This window comes from Plectropomus leopardus, chromosome 8 (assembly GCF_008729295.1).
Source record: "Plectropomus leopardus isolate mb chromosome 8, YSFRI_Pleo_2.0, whole genome shotgun sequence".
Lineage (NCBI taxonomy): Eukaryota > Metazoa > Chordata > Actinopteri > Perciformes > Serranidae > Plectropomus > Plectropomus leopardus.
The window spans coordinates 4,512,470-4,528,749 of NC_056470.1; the positions used below are offsets into that span (position 1 = coordinate 4,512,470).

The window sequence follows — 16,280 nt, forward strand, 5'->3', positions numbered from 1 at the left end:
ATATTTAGCAGATTTACCCATGTTTACAAAGGCTGTGTGCACATGCTAATTTTGGTGGGAAAGGGGTTTTGGAGTCCTCTTTCTCCCACCAGTCAGACACAAGTACAGAATTCACTGTCATCACTCTGCTGTAGAGTGTCTCTTTGGCTTGCTACTTGTTCTTTAATATCCTTGACTTCATTTCACTGCTTGACACAGAGGTTGAGTACATCAGGCATGTTAGCATGCTTCTTGTTTAAAGTAGGACGTGAATACGTCGATTCACGTAACGTGCGTCGATGCATCGCACAGTTTCACACAGTGCGTGTAATGAGAGCATAAGCACATCTAGGGAAACAGTGGCTCGCTGTTTTTTTATGCGTGATGCTCGCGCTTGTTGACTCTATACCACTTTATACTTACAGTTTAAAGTCTATCTCTGTCACAGAGATGAGGAAATACGAAGATGTTTGTTTTACCTCAACTTCCTTGTTTACCTTTCAAAACAAAAGCTATCTGACTGTGTCTCTGTGGACAGAATGCCATCAGTTGCTGATATAATGCATTTTATTTTGAAACATGGGGGGTTGCCAGCTGTGCAGGAGCTTGTATAACTTCATAAATGAGTGGAATATATGCTTATAAATATTAAAATACAGCACTCATATCAGCAGGCAGCAGTATGCCTTAAGGCCCAGTTAAGGCTGGTCTATTTTGATGCAGAAAGAATGTACTAGTTAAAATTATTTCTGTTAGAGAAAAGTTATAGTATTATTCAGATTGCACTAATTTTACTGTAAGGTGTTTTGTTGGACTGCTAGATATGAAGTTTGTTACTGTAACAAAGACCAACAGCTTTGTCAAGTGATTTGAATTTTACATTGTTTTATTTGTTTTGCTATTGGATTGCGAAATGTAGATTGCGCTACATTCCTTTTACTTGAGTGGAACAAGCTCCTGCATTAATTTTATTTTGGAGAGACTTTATATCAAGCTGTAAAGCACAAATTACCAGCTAAGACTGGGCTTTTTTTTTGTTGGGGAATAATGCCTTGCAGTGTATGACAAGTTTTAAAATGTTATTTTCAGTAAATTCGTTGTTATATTTATTGAGTAATAAAAAATAATAGTTAGATCAATTTAAAAAAAATATTTATAGATAAGAGAGAAAGAAAACAGAGAGAAATAGTGAAACAATAATCGATAGATTAATCAATAAAAAAATAATCGTTAGGTGCAGCCCTAGTTTAAAAGTAAAGCATCTCTTTGTCATGAATATTGGAGGATGGCTTAGGGAAAGCTGTTGCTTGCATGGAGAGGGGGCCTGATTTAATTTGAGACATAGTTTTCTTTCCTGTTAGAAAGCGGTAGGTGCCCAGTGTCAGTAAAAGATCACATTCATTATCACATCTCTCTCCTTTGTGTACATTAATGTTGTCAGGGAGCTGAGCCATGCAGTACCTGACATGTCCATCCACGGCAGCTTGTCATCAGTACACTGCTCTCTGGACCTGGAGCACTACCAGCTGATCAGAGGGCTACTGGAAAACAACCTTGGGGAGCCTGTTGAGGATTTCTTGCGACCCTACAACCTACAGGACCCCAGCACCTATGTGAGATAACAGGCAACAACACGTCCGTCTCACCAACTGACTGAACACAACATGTGTCAACATATTTGTAGAAATGCAATTTCTGCCAGCACTGGTATCCTACAGCTACATTAGTTTTTTCCAAAGTTTTGTGAACAACAGGCTTCAAAAGGGGCAAACATAGATATATGATTTATAGAATATTTATCAATTTGGTGTGGTATTTTATACTTCTGCCTCTTTTATTGATTGTTTTGTCTCTTTATGATGTCATTTTTCCATGAAGTCTCCTACATGTTCCAGTCATGAATTATTATTTTTGTCTCTGTTTCAGACTGTGTTAAGTGGAGATGTCTATACCAGCTTATCATTCCTGGTGGACATGATGGATGTCAGTCTTGAGCTCCTGGACAGCCCCACACCCTCTAAACAGAAACACTCATTGGCAAGGTTAGGTTTAATGCAATTTAAATCAAGAATGACACTGGAGTAATACAAATTATAGCAAAACTCCATACAACAACAAACTCAATCAACCATATGGTCTGCAGCATGGCACACAGTGTAAAGGTCATAAACTGGATGTTTGACCCAGATGAGCTCTCAAAGAATAACTTCACACTGAAAATCAGTGTTTCACTGCCATATCAGTCTTTTTCACCTCCAACCACAGTCAGCATTGTAGATCTGGTAATGTCTTTAGTAATGTGCTCTGTTTCACCTGTGACCATGGTCTACTAAAAGACCTCTGAGTAAATGCTTTGTCTCTGCATCAAGGCCACAAGTTAAGCCACTGAAGGTCAGCTGAAAGAGGATTTTCAGCTGCTGATGAGGTGATTTTTAACGACCTGAACTTAAAATACTACTGAACAGCTTCATCATATTTTAACCAACAAAAGAAGCCAAATTGAGTGTGTTTTTGTGACAAATACTGATGCAGTATCAATATGTCTTAGGAATGTCACATGCACCAAATTGAGCCCATGTAATACAAAACGTTAAGTTCATTATGTCAATAAGTGTTTATTTAAGGCAAGAAGAATGGGGCAAGTTAATTTAAGTTAGCCAACAAGTCTTACACATGCACCCAAAGACATGTTGGGTGGACTGTAAATGGACTGTACTTGAACTGCGTTTTTTCTAGTCTTTTGTTGACCATTCTAAGCGCTTTCACACTACATGTCACATTCACTCATTCACACACACATTCACACACTGGTGACAGAGGCTGCCGTACAAGGTGCCAACTGCTACTCAGTAACCTCACACTCCCATGACGCAACATTGGGAGCGATTTGAGGTTTAAGTATCTTGCCCAAGGATACTTGAACGTGTTGACTGGAGGAGCCGGGGATTGAACCACTGACCTTCCGATTAGAAATATAACCATGGCATAACCCCAGAATCACTGATTTTAGACTTAGCTGTAACTGTCCCTATTTCAGTGTGTTTTCAGTTCATAAAAGTAACTTGTAACATTTTGGTTGCCTTAGTGTATTGTACAGGGGGTGTTATTCCTGCTGGGCATGTTGCCTGCCACACCTCTGCTGGTGCCCTTCAGGTCAGCTGCAGGGTCATCAGCTGGAGCCAGCGTTCACTAATGTTCCCCCCCCTATCCAGTACATCTCCTGGTGGGGGGGGCAGTGGCCAGTTGGGGACGTCTCCCCGCCACCCCCTGAAGCTGGCCCTATCGGGATGTTGTACCCCATGCGCCATCCCTCCTCCGTAGCCACAACCAGTAGCTTGATTTCTTAGCCTCCTCTGCAAGCTCTTTGATGGTCCTCCTCAGCCTTGCTCCAGTCATCCCAACTGACTGTAGAAGTTGGATTGCTGACTTCTGAGCATTTTCTCCAGCCCTGACAAAGGGCATGAGCTGCTGATGGTGACTTGGAGAGTTGTTTGCTGCCACCCTGTAACTCTCCAGCAGCTCAGCCAGCCTCTGTAGAACCTGATTGTGCTGCCATGTGAAGCGCCCTTGCGCCAATGCAACCTTGCACCATGCCAAGATGTGTTGGAGGCCTGTGTTGATTGTACTGCACAAAGGGCACTTATCCTCGCTCCCAAACCACTGGGAGAGGTTTTGGGGGCATGGGAGTGTGTCGTATGCTGCCCTTATCTGGAAGCTAAGCCAAGCCTGAGGGGTGCGCCAGACGTCTGTCCAACTGATGTCTGTGGATGTTACTGCTTCCCACCGTGTCCATGCTCCTTGATGGCCCTGTGACACCACTTTGATGTAAAGCCACTCCTGTAGCACCTGAGAGACCTCCTCAACAACCATGGTCTTCCTCTGCTCTCTTGATTCTGTGGACCAGAACTTCATGGGGTCTCCACAGCCCTATCCTGCTTAGTTGTCTTGCACTCTTCCTAAGACCTCTTTGTGCTGCAGTGTGCAGATGGTTTGGTCAACTTAAAACTTAAAAACATCTTGTTAGGCATTTGGTTGTACTGAAAGAACCTCTAAGGAGTCGCATGATAAATTATTAGTACGTGAGTACATTTTCTTAATGGATTTAAGCCTTTTTTTCCCTCACAATAAAAGTAGCACTAGTATTATCATAGTGAAACATAGATCATAACCACACTGTGATAACCAAGCTTGCAGGTAGTGTCAGCGTAATGCCCACCCTCTCGTCCAGATATGGTCACAATATGGTTCCAAAAATCCTAGATGGCAACGGGGCCATATGCAGGGTTTTAGAAATATTGAGGTCAGAAAAACCAAGCTTGCTTAGGGGGTTCAGGGGCATGCTTCCCCCAAAATTTTCTTTATTTTTCATCATTAAACATGTGGATCTTAAGCCTTTTGGAGAGCAAAAATTAGATTACAATAGCTTTAAACCCATGTCACTGGACAGTAACATAAATAAAACAAGATACATAATTAGCAGGGGAATCTGGGGATGCTTCCCCAGAAAAATGTTTTAATTCAAAACAAAGAGTTAGTTCAATTGAGGAAGTAGAGAACACTTAAAACAAATATGTCACGATGCCATGGCTTAGAACACTGATTACTGCTAATAAAACCTCTCCTGGCTACAGGACTTTGACTTTAATATTTGCTGTAGGCTATTAATTGTTTTACTCAAGAAAAAGGTTTTGAGTAGGCCTACTTCTTCTACAGCTGCCAACAGCCTGCCAACATACCCAGTCAGCTTAAAAAAGATTAAAAATAATGCAGGGTACTTTCTGTAGGGCCCCAGACCCCCAAATCACTAAATCGTCTCCTGGTAATAAGAATGACAGCTCAGCGCAAAGTGGCTGGATTAGACATGGAGCAATGCATTCTGGTATTTACAAATAAGTCCATCCTAAATGTGACTAAAACTAAAACAAAATGGTTTGTTGAAGTCTAAAGAAGTCGCTTTCCACTGTGAGCATGTAGACACTTTGGTTCTGCGAGGAAAAGCTCCAGTCTTTTTGTCTGTTTTCCTTACTGTGGTGCTGTCAGACGATCAGCTTTTTGATCCAAGATAACATGAGCAATCACATTTATTTTTCCGCATGAGAAGATAGATGTGCAGCATCCAACATGTGAAAAGTGTCAATTAATGTTACACAAGTCAATACCTGACAGTTGGCAGCCCCACAGTTAAAAATGGGGACCGAAAACGGGTATGGGACATCCGATCACTCTACCCAATACTCAAGAATCACAGCGTTTAGCAAAGATTGCATATTGGGTACAGGAAAATTCACCTCAGCACCTACCCACACACACACAATCAATGACTGTTATCAGAGGAGCAAGTCACTTATCATGTTGGCATCATAATATATTTGCCACACAGTTATTTTAAGATTTACACCTTGGAAAAAACACAGGGGTCCTGATCTAGGTAACCTCAGTGGTAGATATAGCCATTTATAGCGACAGCCAAGTTGCCAAACTTGAGGCTTCCAAACAGAAGTCAACGAACCAATGCGTGATGTCTCAGTTGATATGTCTATTATTTTATACAGTCTATGATTTTAATATTATTTATTTTTCTTGCAAAGGTTCGACTTCATGAAATCCAAGCTGCTCTTTGAAAGTTTCTCCAACGGATCGAAGTCAGTCAACTTGGTGTCTCACTCCCTGTTGGCATATGACACTCGGGGCACCGGGATAAATACAAGCACTGGTGGATCTGATGGGGGAAGGCACAATGTCTTTGACTGCATCCTCCAGCCATCCAAAACAGGCACTAACAGGGCATCGCTGCAGCTGGAACTGCATTACAGGTACAGGTATTTCAAGCCCATGAAACATTTACAAGCAAGTGAAAACAGAGATTTTTCATAGTAAAGAGCTGGTCCCATAAGCTGTGTTCCATCCTCCCCTAGATCCACACGTGACTCCTCTTATTTCACGGTGGTCCTTAACAACCTGAGGGTCTTTCTCATCTTTGACTGGCTTCAGCTAGTGCGAGACTTCCTACGGGTACCAGTGGAGAAGGCATCAGGCGATGCTGAGCCTTGTCGGTGCTGGCCCAGTAACACTGGCACTGACTTGGGCTCCACCAGCACCACAGGGGCTGTCATGCCAAAGACAGTCAAGAGTGGCGTGGTCACCAAGAGGTCCACAGTCCCGGTCACCCAGGACCGCTGTCTGGAGGTCAAGATCAACGTCACAGGTCAGAGCAGAATCATCAGTGACTGAGATGATATGGATTTGGTTGCTAAGGGAGGCAATACATAATGTACTCTGCACACATGGGACCAGATCCATCTCCTGAACTGATGAAATAGAGTAGCATGAAACAAAATTATAAAGCACAAGAGTTTTTTCTTTGATATTAAATCTAGTTAAAAAGTGCTTATTATTGGTGCTGGACCTCTGTGGCTATTGCTAATGCTGCTGTCACTATTACTGCTGCTTACATACCCACAATGCACAGCAAATTTGAGTTGACATATGATGTACCCTACATTTATCTCTCGTATACCAAAATGCAATGCAGTCGTGTATTTCCGGAGGGAGAAAATTCCAGTGTAGTGTCCGAAATCTTGTACAGTTATTCCCTATATCGTTCACTACTTAATACACACTACGTAAAGGACAGTGTGTGAGTGAGTGAGTGAGTGATTTAGTGAATGAGTGAACTTAGACTTAGACTTAGACGACTTTATTGATCCCCGGAGGGAAATTTAGTTGTCACAGCAGCTTGGCACGTAAGACATACAGAGACATACATAAACAATACAATAAAACACTATAAAAACTTGATAGAAAACAATAAAAAAAGACATGTTCAAAGAGCTACTGCAACAGGCTGCCACTCTCACGGCGCCATCTTGGCTAACAGTTTTGAACACAGCTAGTATCTGCCGCTGAAAACTGAAGAAACCACCTCAATAGCCAGTTAGCTCTTAGGCTTTATGAGGGTTATTTGGTTGCAGCATATTTCATTTTATTAATAAATGATGAAGATGCATTAAGCTGCGCCTTGACCAAATCAAATGTTGGCATAAATGATCTCCTGGATTTTGAAATTGTTTAGGAACCTGCCCACAGTGTTGTTTTTAACTGGATGTGACCTGGTGTGTGTGCATCTTCAGGCACTGAGTTTGTGGTTGTGGAAGACTCATCCTGTCTGGATACCAACGCCATCATTCTGAAGGGCACCACTGTCCTCACCTACAAACCCCGTCTACTGGACAGACCCTTCTCTGGCAGCCTTGCAGGAATAGAGGTGACATCTCCCATTTTGATAGTATGATGTCATGGTCAGACATGACGCACTGATATCAGTAGTTTTACAGCCGCTACCACTGATCAGGATTATTTTAATCTAAGTATCACAATCTCAAAGACACGGCATTATTAAGCCTTTGAAACCTGAGTAAGTTGGCGTGATTTCTTCCCAAAATAAACAAGAAATGGCCCGAAAATTTACAATAAATTAGTAAAAAAAATGCAGTCTGTGGGACTTTTTTGCTAACTTACTCAAAATGTTTATCCAGTGTTTTTGAAAGAAATTAAACAAATTTTAACAGGTTTCACAGGTTTAAATGCTTGTTAAAGGCATATGATTATGGCACAAGAAAACCGATATGGATCCAGATGCAACTTAGTAAAATATATGAGGAATGAACTGAAATACTGCTTTATCACTGGACTATAATACTTGCGCCTGTACTTGCCAGTGCAAATATGATTATTTCTGGAAACTGGTTTAAGTAATAATTGTGTTACTGCTGCTATTGCAAATACTATTTCCACTACTGCTAAAACCTCTATCAGTACTGTAACCCTACAACTCCATCTCTTCCTCTTGCCCTCCATTGCCAAAAGTGTACAGTTAAGCTCAGTGCATCAGACCTGTGGTTTCAGTATGGATTATTGTTACAAACTGCATTAGTGCAGGAGTACTAGTAACTACCAACACATCATCATTTTATGAGCTTTAATTCTGAGTTATCTTATCACCCCCAGGTGTTCTCATGTCGCCTGGGCAGTGAGCAGGAGACGGCACTGTCCATCATTGACCCAGTCAATATCCAGGTGGAGCTGTGTGGGAGCCCCACATACCAGAGCAGCTCAGGTCTGCTGGACGCCTTCACTGTGGAGGACATCCCGCCGCTACTGGAGGTCAGGGCTGAGCACTCAGGCAAAATAAGATATGCAATATGTAACAAGGGATGACACAGTGGTGCTGTGTTGCGTCTCCGCAAAAAGGTTCTTCCAAAGTCAGTTGGGATGGGCTCTAAACTGTTGGCAATTTGGTGTGTGCACAACATATCCATGATAACGCACAGAGCTGACTGGAAACAGGCAAGAGGCTGTGTGTAGTCGTTACATTTCCCATAATGCAACTCCCTAGTCTCTTTCATGGGACTCTCCAAACCTGGTAAATGACTACATGTCTCACACCCCACGCCTCCATGTCATAACACAGGTTTTCTCCTTATAAATATGTAGCCTCCATGACTAACTGAGTCAGCCATGGAACTAATTCTCTTAGACTTAACAAAGCAAGACCCTTGAGAAGACATCATACAAGCTGTTGGTGAAGCGTCTTAGTCATCCAAGTCATGATCATTCTAAATGCTATATCAAAGGGAACTGGGCATGCTTGGTTTTCTTGAAGACATTTCACCTCTCATCCGAAAGACTTCTTCATTTCTTCAGAACAGAAGAATCCTTTCACTGTTTGTTTCTCAAACACCATGTGGTGCAGCTTGGATTCATCTTCAGTGTTGAATCCAGGGTCATAGGGTGTTTCGGGACTTTTGATCATTAGACAACGTCACCTGGGCAACCCAGTCAGGAGAGATCAGTCCCTGCCCCCCAACTCTTCTGTGAGCTCAAAATATTTGGCCCTCTTGCATTTGTGAGCCTCCTTCATACATTCTTTTCAGTAGGCTCCATTATAACCACATGCTTGGAAATATCAGATGTTAAGACCAAATCTTGCCTAAGGGACGTCCTCACAATGTGTTCAGCTGCTGTCCTAAGTCGACCTTGAGCTGCCAGTCACGAGCTGAGACTAGTAGCCTGGTTGAAGCCTTGGGCTCTGGATGCCGTCTGTCTCCCGCTCTGACAAAGGTGTCGTTGTGCCTAGTGTGTTTGCTCAGCTGAATACCACTGTACACGGTGTCTGCAACTGCCTTGAGCGCCTGGGATGCAGGGGTGTTGGCTAGATCAACACAGCGTTGTATCAGTGCAATGCTGCTTATGGGTCTTTGGTAGGCTAAGCCCCTTAAGTAGGAACTGGCTGATGTTGTATTCAAAGTCCTTCAAGATGGTCACTGGAACTTTTAATATGAGCAGTGGCCAGAGACTCCTTGGCAGGATGCCATGCTGGTAAATCCATGCCTTGAACTTTCCTGGGAGACCTGACTTGTCTACCACTGATGGGTAGGCTTTTAGCTCAACAGAAGTTGACTAGACTGCAGCAATGTCTCTGAGTGTGCAGGTAAAGATCTCTCCAAGGCTCTTCATTGGAGTTTCAGACACTGATGGGATTTGTACTCCTCCTAAAGAGAAGCAGTGCTTGTCTGACACTCTGCGCTTCTTCAAGACCAAGGTCCTGGACTTGGCTGGCATGAAGGTCTTTCTTGCCCATGAGATGAGCCTCTCCAGCCCTTCGAGGAGCCACTGGCATCCTGGCACTGATGTTGTTGTGAATAACCGTCAGGTCATCCATAAAGGCTGTGATTGGAGGTTGGCAGATGCCAGATCTAGACAGGGGACCTCTACACTCCACTTCTGCTGACTTGACATGCATGTTTATTGCCAAGGTGAAAGGATCACTGATAAGGTGCAAACCAGTGATGATGCCTTTCTGTAGGCATTGCCATGCAGATGCACTTTCCGTGGAGGTGAACCTCAGACTGAGGCTGTTGTAGTAGTCCAGTATCAGGTCTTTGATGTTCTCTGGAACATAGTGTCCCGCCAGCACTGTTATTATGAGCATGTGTGGAATGGATCTGTAGGTGTTGGCAAGGTCTAACTAAACGACTGCCAGGTCTTCTTTGTTCTCCCTTGCCTCTCGGATCAGCTGCGTGACCACACCTGTATGCTTGATGCACCCTGGAATGCCTGGGACTCCTCCAATCTGCACTGCTGTGTCAGTATACGAATTCCTGACTGACATCTCAATCCCACCACAATAACGCAGGTTTTTTAAACACAGGTTACCCCGCTAAATGGTTAGTAACATTGTATCTCGCCAGTTAAGGAGCTGAAATTAGCGTGTTCACCTGGGTGTTGCGTGGCTTGGTGGTGTAGTAGTTAGCACTGACGCATCATAGTAAGAGGGTCCCCAGTTTGAACTCGGGTTGGGGAAAGGTTCAGAACTTGGACAGAAAGGCCCCTCTGTGCGGAGTTTGCATGTTCTGCATGTGAGCGGGGGTTCTGTCTGGCTTCTCTGGCTTCCTCCCAGACGCCAAATACATCCATGTCAGGTTATTTTGGGGACTCTAAGTTGCCCGTAGGTGTGAATGCGAGCATGAACAGCCCTGCGATAGTCTGGTGACCTGTTCAGGGTGTACCCTGTGACCCTTACATGGACAAGTGGTTACAGACAATGACTTGAGTGTTGCGTTCCTGTCAATGCTGTTTAGAGCCGGCGGCGATAAAAACCTGCGACCACTACAATCATTTGACCTGGGTGTGAACGCAGAATTAAAAAGCCAGATGTTAGTGGGTTTTTTGTGCAGTGGGAATGAGGCTTAGAATGTTATACAACTGTTTTCAATGGATGACTAGTACTCACGGTTAGTATTAAAGTGACTGTAATATACAAATCTGGTGAATTGCCCCTTTAAATTTGCGTGTGATTCTCTGGCAGATTCAGTTTCCTGCTCTGGACATTCGTCTGTCCTACAACGACATTCAGCTCTTCTTGGCCATAGCCAAGTCCATCCCTACAGCCAGCTCTCCGCAGACTTCTGACTCTGAGGCCACCTCTGCAGCTAGCACTGAAGCCGCACCTACAACCAAAGACAGCTTCAGGCAGAAGACTGAGGCCCTCATAGGTAAGTGAAAAGCAGCCTGTGGCGTAGTTATTAGTCTTCCTCCATCTTAATGCTTCCTCAGAAGCTCTCCATTCCAAACAAGTGTAAAGATAGATAGATATCTTTATTGTCACTGTACACGTACAATGAAATGCTGATGGGACAAACCTATAGAGGCCAAGGTTAGAAATCTAGGTTTTCTTAAACAATTACTATCAGTGTCCAAAATGCAAACGTTGCAAGGCTACTGTTTAGTAACAGTGATGGCAATGTGTTATTCCAAAGACTATTACAGTTCTCAGAAAAGCTGTTTATGAATGTGTGGTTTTGTCTCCACAGAGGGTCAGCTGACCCGTTTACAAGACCTTGGCTTCAGGAAAGAGGACTGCAAAAGAGCCCTGATCCACTGTAAAGGTGTGCGACGCCTCAAATACTGTTCTCTGTGCTTGGTAATCAGACAGTAGAACTTACAATGTTTTTTACAATCATTTAAAGAAAACCCATGAAACATAGCAATGTGTCTCCCAGGTCAGCTGGACCAGGCTGCCACATGGCTGCTGGAAAATGGTGAGAACATGGCTGGCCATGCCAGAGCCAGGGCTGACTCTGGCTCCAGCAGTCACTCGGCTCCTCTGTCTGGGGTGGAGGTGAAAGCTGAGAGTGTCTGCATCTGTTTCATAGATGACTGTCTGGACTGTGACATACCACTGGCTGAGGTCACCTTCTCGAGTAAGTCTCATTTAGATAATCCAAGATCCAACTCTATCCTCAAACATTATGCTGGAGACTGGGAAAGAATGATTGTAATTATGTGGAAATATTTAACAACTCAGGTGCCACATTTTATCTTAAATGAAGGCACACTGTAAAACTATGTTAAAAACAAACAAACTATATCTTGTATGTAAAACTTTTAAATCAGTGGACTGCAAATGTAAGTATTAGAAACTAGCTAAGATGACATATTGTATCTCAGCCTGATTGTGATCTGCAGACTTGTTCTTGTAGGGCTTTGTGTGCTGCAGCGCATTGGTTCCATTAAAGAGGGAAATGCCAGCTTCACTCTGTCTGGAGACTACTACAACAGAGAGCTGTCAGGTAACATTTACACACAGCATGAGAACATTTCACTCGTGTTTCAGTGATATATTGGACACCATCAATCTTTTGGAAAACATCCTCCTAACCATGAACAGAGTTAATCTTTGCTTATTCTCATTCTAATGGCAACAAAACTTCTTAAATATTGAATCTTGAACATGTTGTACAGCAGAGTGCAGAGCAAGTAAGATAATATCAACCGATTGATTTGACCTGCAAGCAAACTGCAGTGGATCAGCAGAGATGGAAATAATTAAACATACCTCAGTTTGAACCTGCAGGGTAGGGGCGCCTGGTGGCTCAGTGGATAGAGCGGCACCCCATAAAGAGGTTGTATACTCGCCGCAGCGGCTGCTGGTTCAATCCCAGCCTCGACCCTTTGCTGCATGTCGCCTCCCCTCTCTCTCCTCCTTTCACGCTTAAACTGTCTTGTCCATTAAAGACAATAAAAGTAAAAAAAAAGAAAAAAGCTGCAGGGTCATTAGGTCCAGTGATGATTGATCACTGAATATTTTGGGAAAGTAACGTGTGTGTGTGTGTGTGTGTGTGTGTGTGTGTGTGTGTGCGTGTGCGTGTGCGCGCGCGCGCGCCAGGCTGGGAGCCCTTCATTGAGCCCTGGCCCTGCTTCCTCTTGTGGCAGCAGCAGGCTGCTGGCCGTCTCCACCCATCACGTTTCAAGATGGGGATTCGAGCCAAGCAGAGACTGGACGTCAACATCACTTCTGTCCTGCTGGGTGAGTGAAGGCGGGAACATGCTTCTGTGGGCACTCTGCTCAGCTGTTTGAATACTGTTTGAGTTTTACGCAGCGTTGTATCAAATCATTCAGTACCACAAATCTGTTCCCTGCAGAGCAATACAACACCACAAAAAGCTCCTGGATAGCTGACTACTGTAACGCAGAGGAACAGGCCCCCCAGTCTTCACCCCCCCTGTCCTGGATGGGCTCCTCAGTCGACCCTCCCAGCTTGGGACAGAGTGAGTTCCAGCTGCACACATTGAAACATGGAGAGTCACTGGAGAGTAGGTCTGGGCGATATGGAAAAAAGTCTTATCACGATAGTTTTTTTCATATATGTCGATATCAATATATATCACGATATACTGTACATCCAACAAGCCACGTCAAGCTTAAAGGTTCCCCTTTACACCTAGGTGAGATATGAAGATATCATAAGGTTAATTTTGGTTTAAATATTTATTTTCTGTCAGACATTGAACATGACAAATATACTGTAGAATAGGCATCACCAACTGGCGGAGCAGTTACTAAAATTTCCTCCCAACAAAGGTCCGGACCTCATACCTAGAATCAGTATCACAATAACTGAACATTTTACTCGACTACAATTAATGAATGATCATTTTGCTTTTTGCTTTTTTTTGTGTTTTTTTTTTTTGCCCTCATAGTTCACTGACAGTTTAATTTGACCATGGTTTGTTGGAGTGTAATAAACATATGATTCATTATTATTTATTAAACTTTCCAGCATTATATAAAAATGAAAAGCTCCATTTTAAACAAACTTCAGCTAAATTTAAGCACAGTGTGCTGATAATAGGCCAGCCTCTCCTGACTGCCGGAGTCTGACTTCAACTTCTGTGAATCTTCTGTGAAATGTCTGTGCTATTAATCATTTTACCCAGGAAAACATTTTTTTGAGTAGGCCTACTTGTTACGTAACACTACTTCTCCTATAGCTGCCAGAAGCCCGCCAATATTCCCAGTTAGAGAAAGGGTGAAAATAAGGTGATGTGCTTGTGGCCCTGGGCCCCCAAAACATTACATCTGCCCCTGGTAATAATAATGAGAGCTCAGCACAAGCGGCTGGATGAGACACAGAGCACTGTTTCCTGGTGTTTCCAAATAATTAATCCAAAGTCTGATTAAACCTGAAACTAACAAGTAGTCTGTAGATGTCTAAAGAAGTCACTTGCTATGAGGAGAAGCACCGCTCTGTTTGTCTGTCTCACTGCGCTGCTGTCGTACCATCACCTGTTTGATCCATGACAATGAAACACTGTGGAAGCACATATGACTCGGTTGTCAAACACTCAGCTGTAGATTGCTCTAGAGTCAAAGTCGTTTGGTTTGCTGCGGTGCTATTCTTATTACCATTGGCTGTTGGTGTTGTCTGTCAAAACATGGCTGCAATGCGTTCTGTCAACATTCTGTCAACTGCCTCTCATATTTCAATCGAGGAAAAGTTATTTCGTGATTGATATTGTTATTGTTTAATCGCCCAGCCCCACTGGAGAGTAAAGAACTTCTGGGTCTGGGTCAAAAATATGTTTTGAGTTGATTTATTGGATGTTCAGAGGTGGCATCCTGGATAATAAAAAATCAAACTAAAGAAAAGATAAGAAGATAGCCATATTACTGTTTTAAAGTTAGATGACCTCTTAGGCTTTATCTTTACTCTACTGATATCATCTTATTAAGATATTGACTTTGTTGTTGTTTCCTAGTCAGAGCTATCATGTCAACATAGCAACACAATGTGCATGACTTTTCCACTCTTGCAAAAATTGCACAGTTAAATACACATGAGAGAAAGCATGATGTGATCTTTGGTCAGTTATTTGTGTAGCAGCTGTATCTAGCAGCTGAAAGGACACTAAAATAAAATTACAGGGATGGTGATACCCTAATGGATCTAATCTAATGGACAAAGCCAAGCCAACAGCAGGCGTCATTCACCAGTACCTTTCTACATTTTTTCTTAATTTTTTTCTCAAGCTAGGTCCTACGAAAAGTCTGCATCAAATTTATGAAAGAATGTGTTCACACCTGTATTCTCATAATAAAGAAGTCCACTATCATTGTAAGTTACGAACACATACAGGTTGGTCCTAATTTGCAAGGGTAAATTCCCTGAAAATCCCCAAAAAAGGCATGAGAGTTTGTGTGCACACACAGACTTTGAGAGAATGACGTCAAAAATGTCAAAAAAAGGCTGAATAGGGTGAAGCAATGGACTCAAAACACTGAAAAACAGACTTAATTAGTTCTGAAGTGGAGGTCCTTCTGCAGGAAGTGAACGTCAAACAAGCTATCATATTTATTTGTGATGTGAACAAAAAGATGCATCACAGTAGCACAACTGTCAGGACTGAAGACTGAGAATAGAGACAAGCACCACACACACACACACTTGCCAAGGTGTGTGTGCGTGCGTGCATGCGTGTGTGTGTGTGTGTGTGTGCGTGCGTGTTTGAGAGAGAGACAGTGAGTTACAGAGGAAGGGAGAGAGAAGGTGCAAGGTGTATTATTAACTTAATCTGAACACTATTTCATCACTTTGTGTAAGAACGGTTGGTAAATGTATCTACTAACAAGTCCTGTGTGTATCAAAGCCTGATATATCTTCTTCCTCGTTCATTGAACTATTAAAACCCAGCAGTGAGCCACACTGTTGCACTGGGTGACATGTTCCCTCATTACCATAAACACACAGACTGTAATTTGTTCTGACTCAAAGTCATATACACTGTCCAGCCGCTCAAACTACTCACTAGAGCACCAAATGTGGATAAATCCACTGCTGAAAATAATTCCTATCAAATGCACTCATTCCTCCTGTTGGAGTAAAATGTATTGTCTCTGAGCTGATGAGCTGCTGAGGAAAAAAAGGCGGATTAACACATTGTCAGCTTTTCAGGCAATTTGCTGATAAAAAGAAAACAGAATAAGCAGTTCTTATTAAAAATTGTGGTTTAGCATCAGTAGGACTGTTTGTGGTGACTGTGGATGTATGTGTTGGTCCTGTGAGAAACATGGTTGATGGGTTGCTCTATTCTAAAGAGCTGAAGGCAGCAGAGGTTTTGGCTGCATTGTTTCAGCCTTTTATCATGTAAGTAGAATCAATTAGTCAAACTAACCACAAAACCTGTCACTTGTCAGCCAAGTTCTCCTGGTCCGTCAGTTGAATAGGAACTGATGGACTTGTTGTGACATGTTGTTGCTGTGCTGAACATGTGGAAACAGAAGGGAGATAAGTTAAAGTGGAGAATGAACTGCACTTTTCATAATGGTATTGATTTGCAGAGTGCTGATTGCCTACATGGAGTAAGGAACGAGGAGGACGAACCTGTAACCCTCTTGTGTGTTCCCTCTGCATGTGTCTCTGTTGTGTAGTAACTCTCTCTCTCTGCTGTCAGGTGCTCCT

At 42.9% G+C, this 16,280-nt stretch overlaps 1 protein-coding gene across 1 annotated transcript in view; it reads left to right on the forward strand.

Moving 5' to 3' along the window:
• LOC121946594 (vacuolar protein sorting-associated protein 13D-like) overlaps positions 1 to 16,280 on the forward strand; it is a 129,699-nt gene that overhangs the window by 66,336 nt on the left and 47,083 nt on the right. The window contains 12 exon segments of the mRNA XM_042491235.1: positions 1,421 to 1,592; positions 1,906 to 2,021; positions 5,568 to 5,792; positions 5,895 to 6,184; positions 7,110 to 7,243; positions 7,987 to 8,142; positions 10,847 to 11,033; positions 11,352 to 11,426; positions 11,541 to 11,741; positions 12,021 to 12,110; positions 12,707 to 12,847; positions 12,964 to 13,089. Coding sequence (XP_042347169.1) covers positions 1,421 to 1,592; positions 1,906 to 2,021; positions 5,568 to 5,792; positions 5,895 to 6,184; positions 7,110 to 7,243; positions 7,987 to 8,142; positions 10,847 to 11,033; positions 11,352 to 11,426; positions 11,541 to 11,741; positions 12,021 to 12,110; positions 12,707 to 12,847; positions 12,964 to 13,089 — 1,913 coding nt within the window.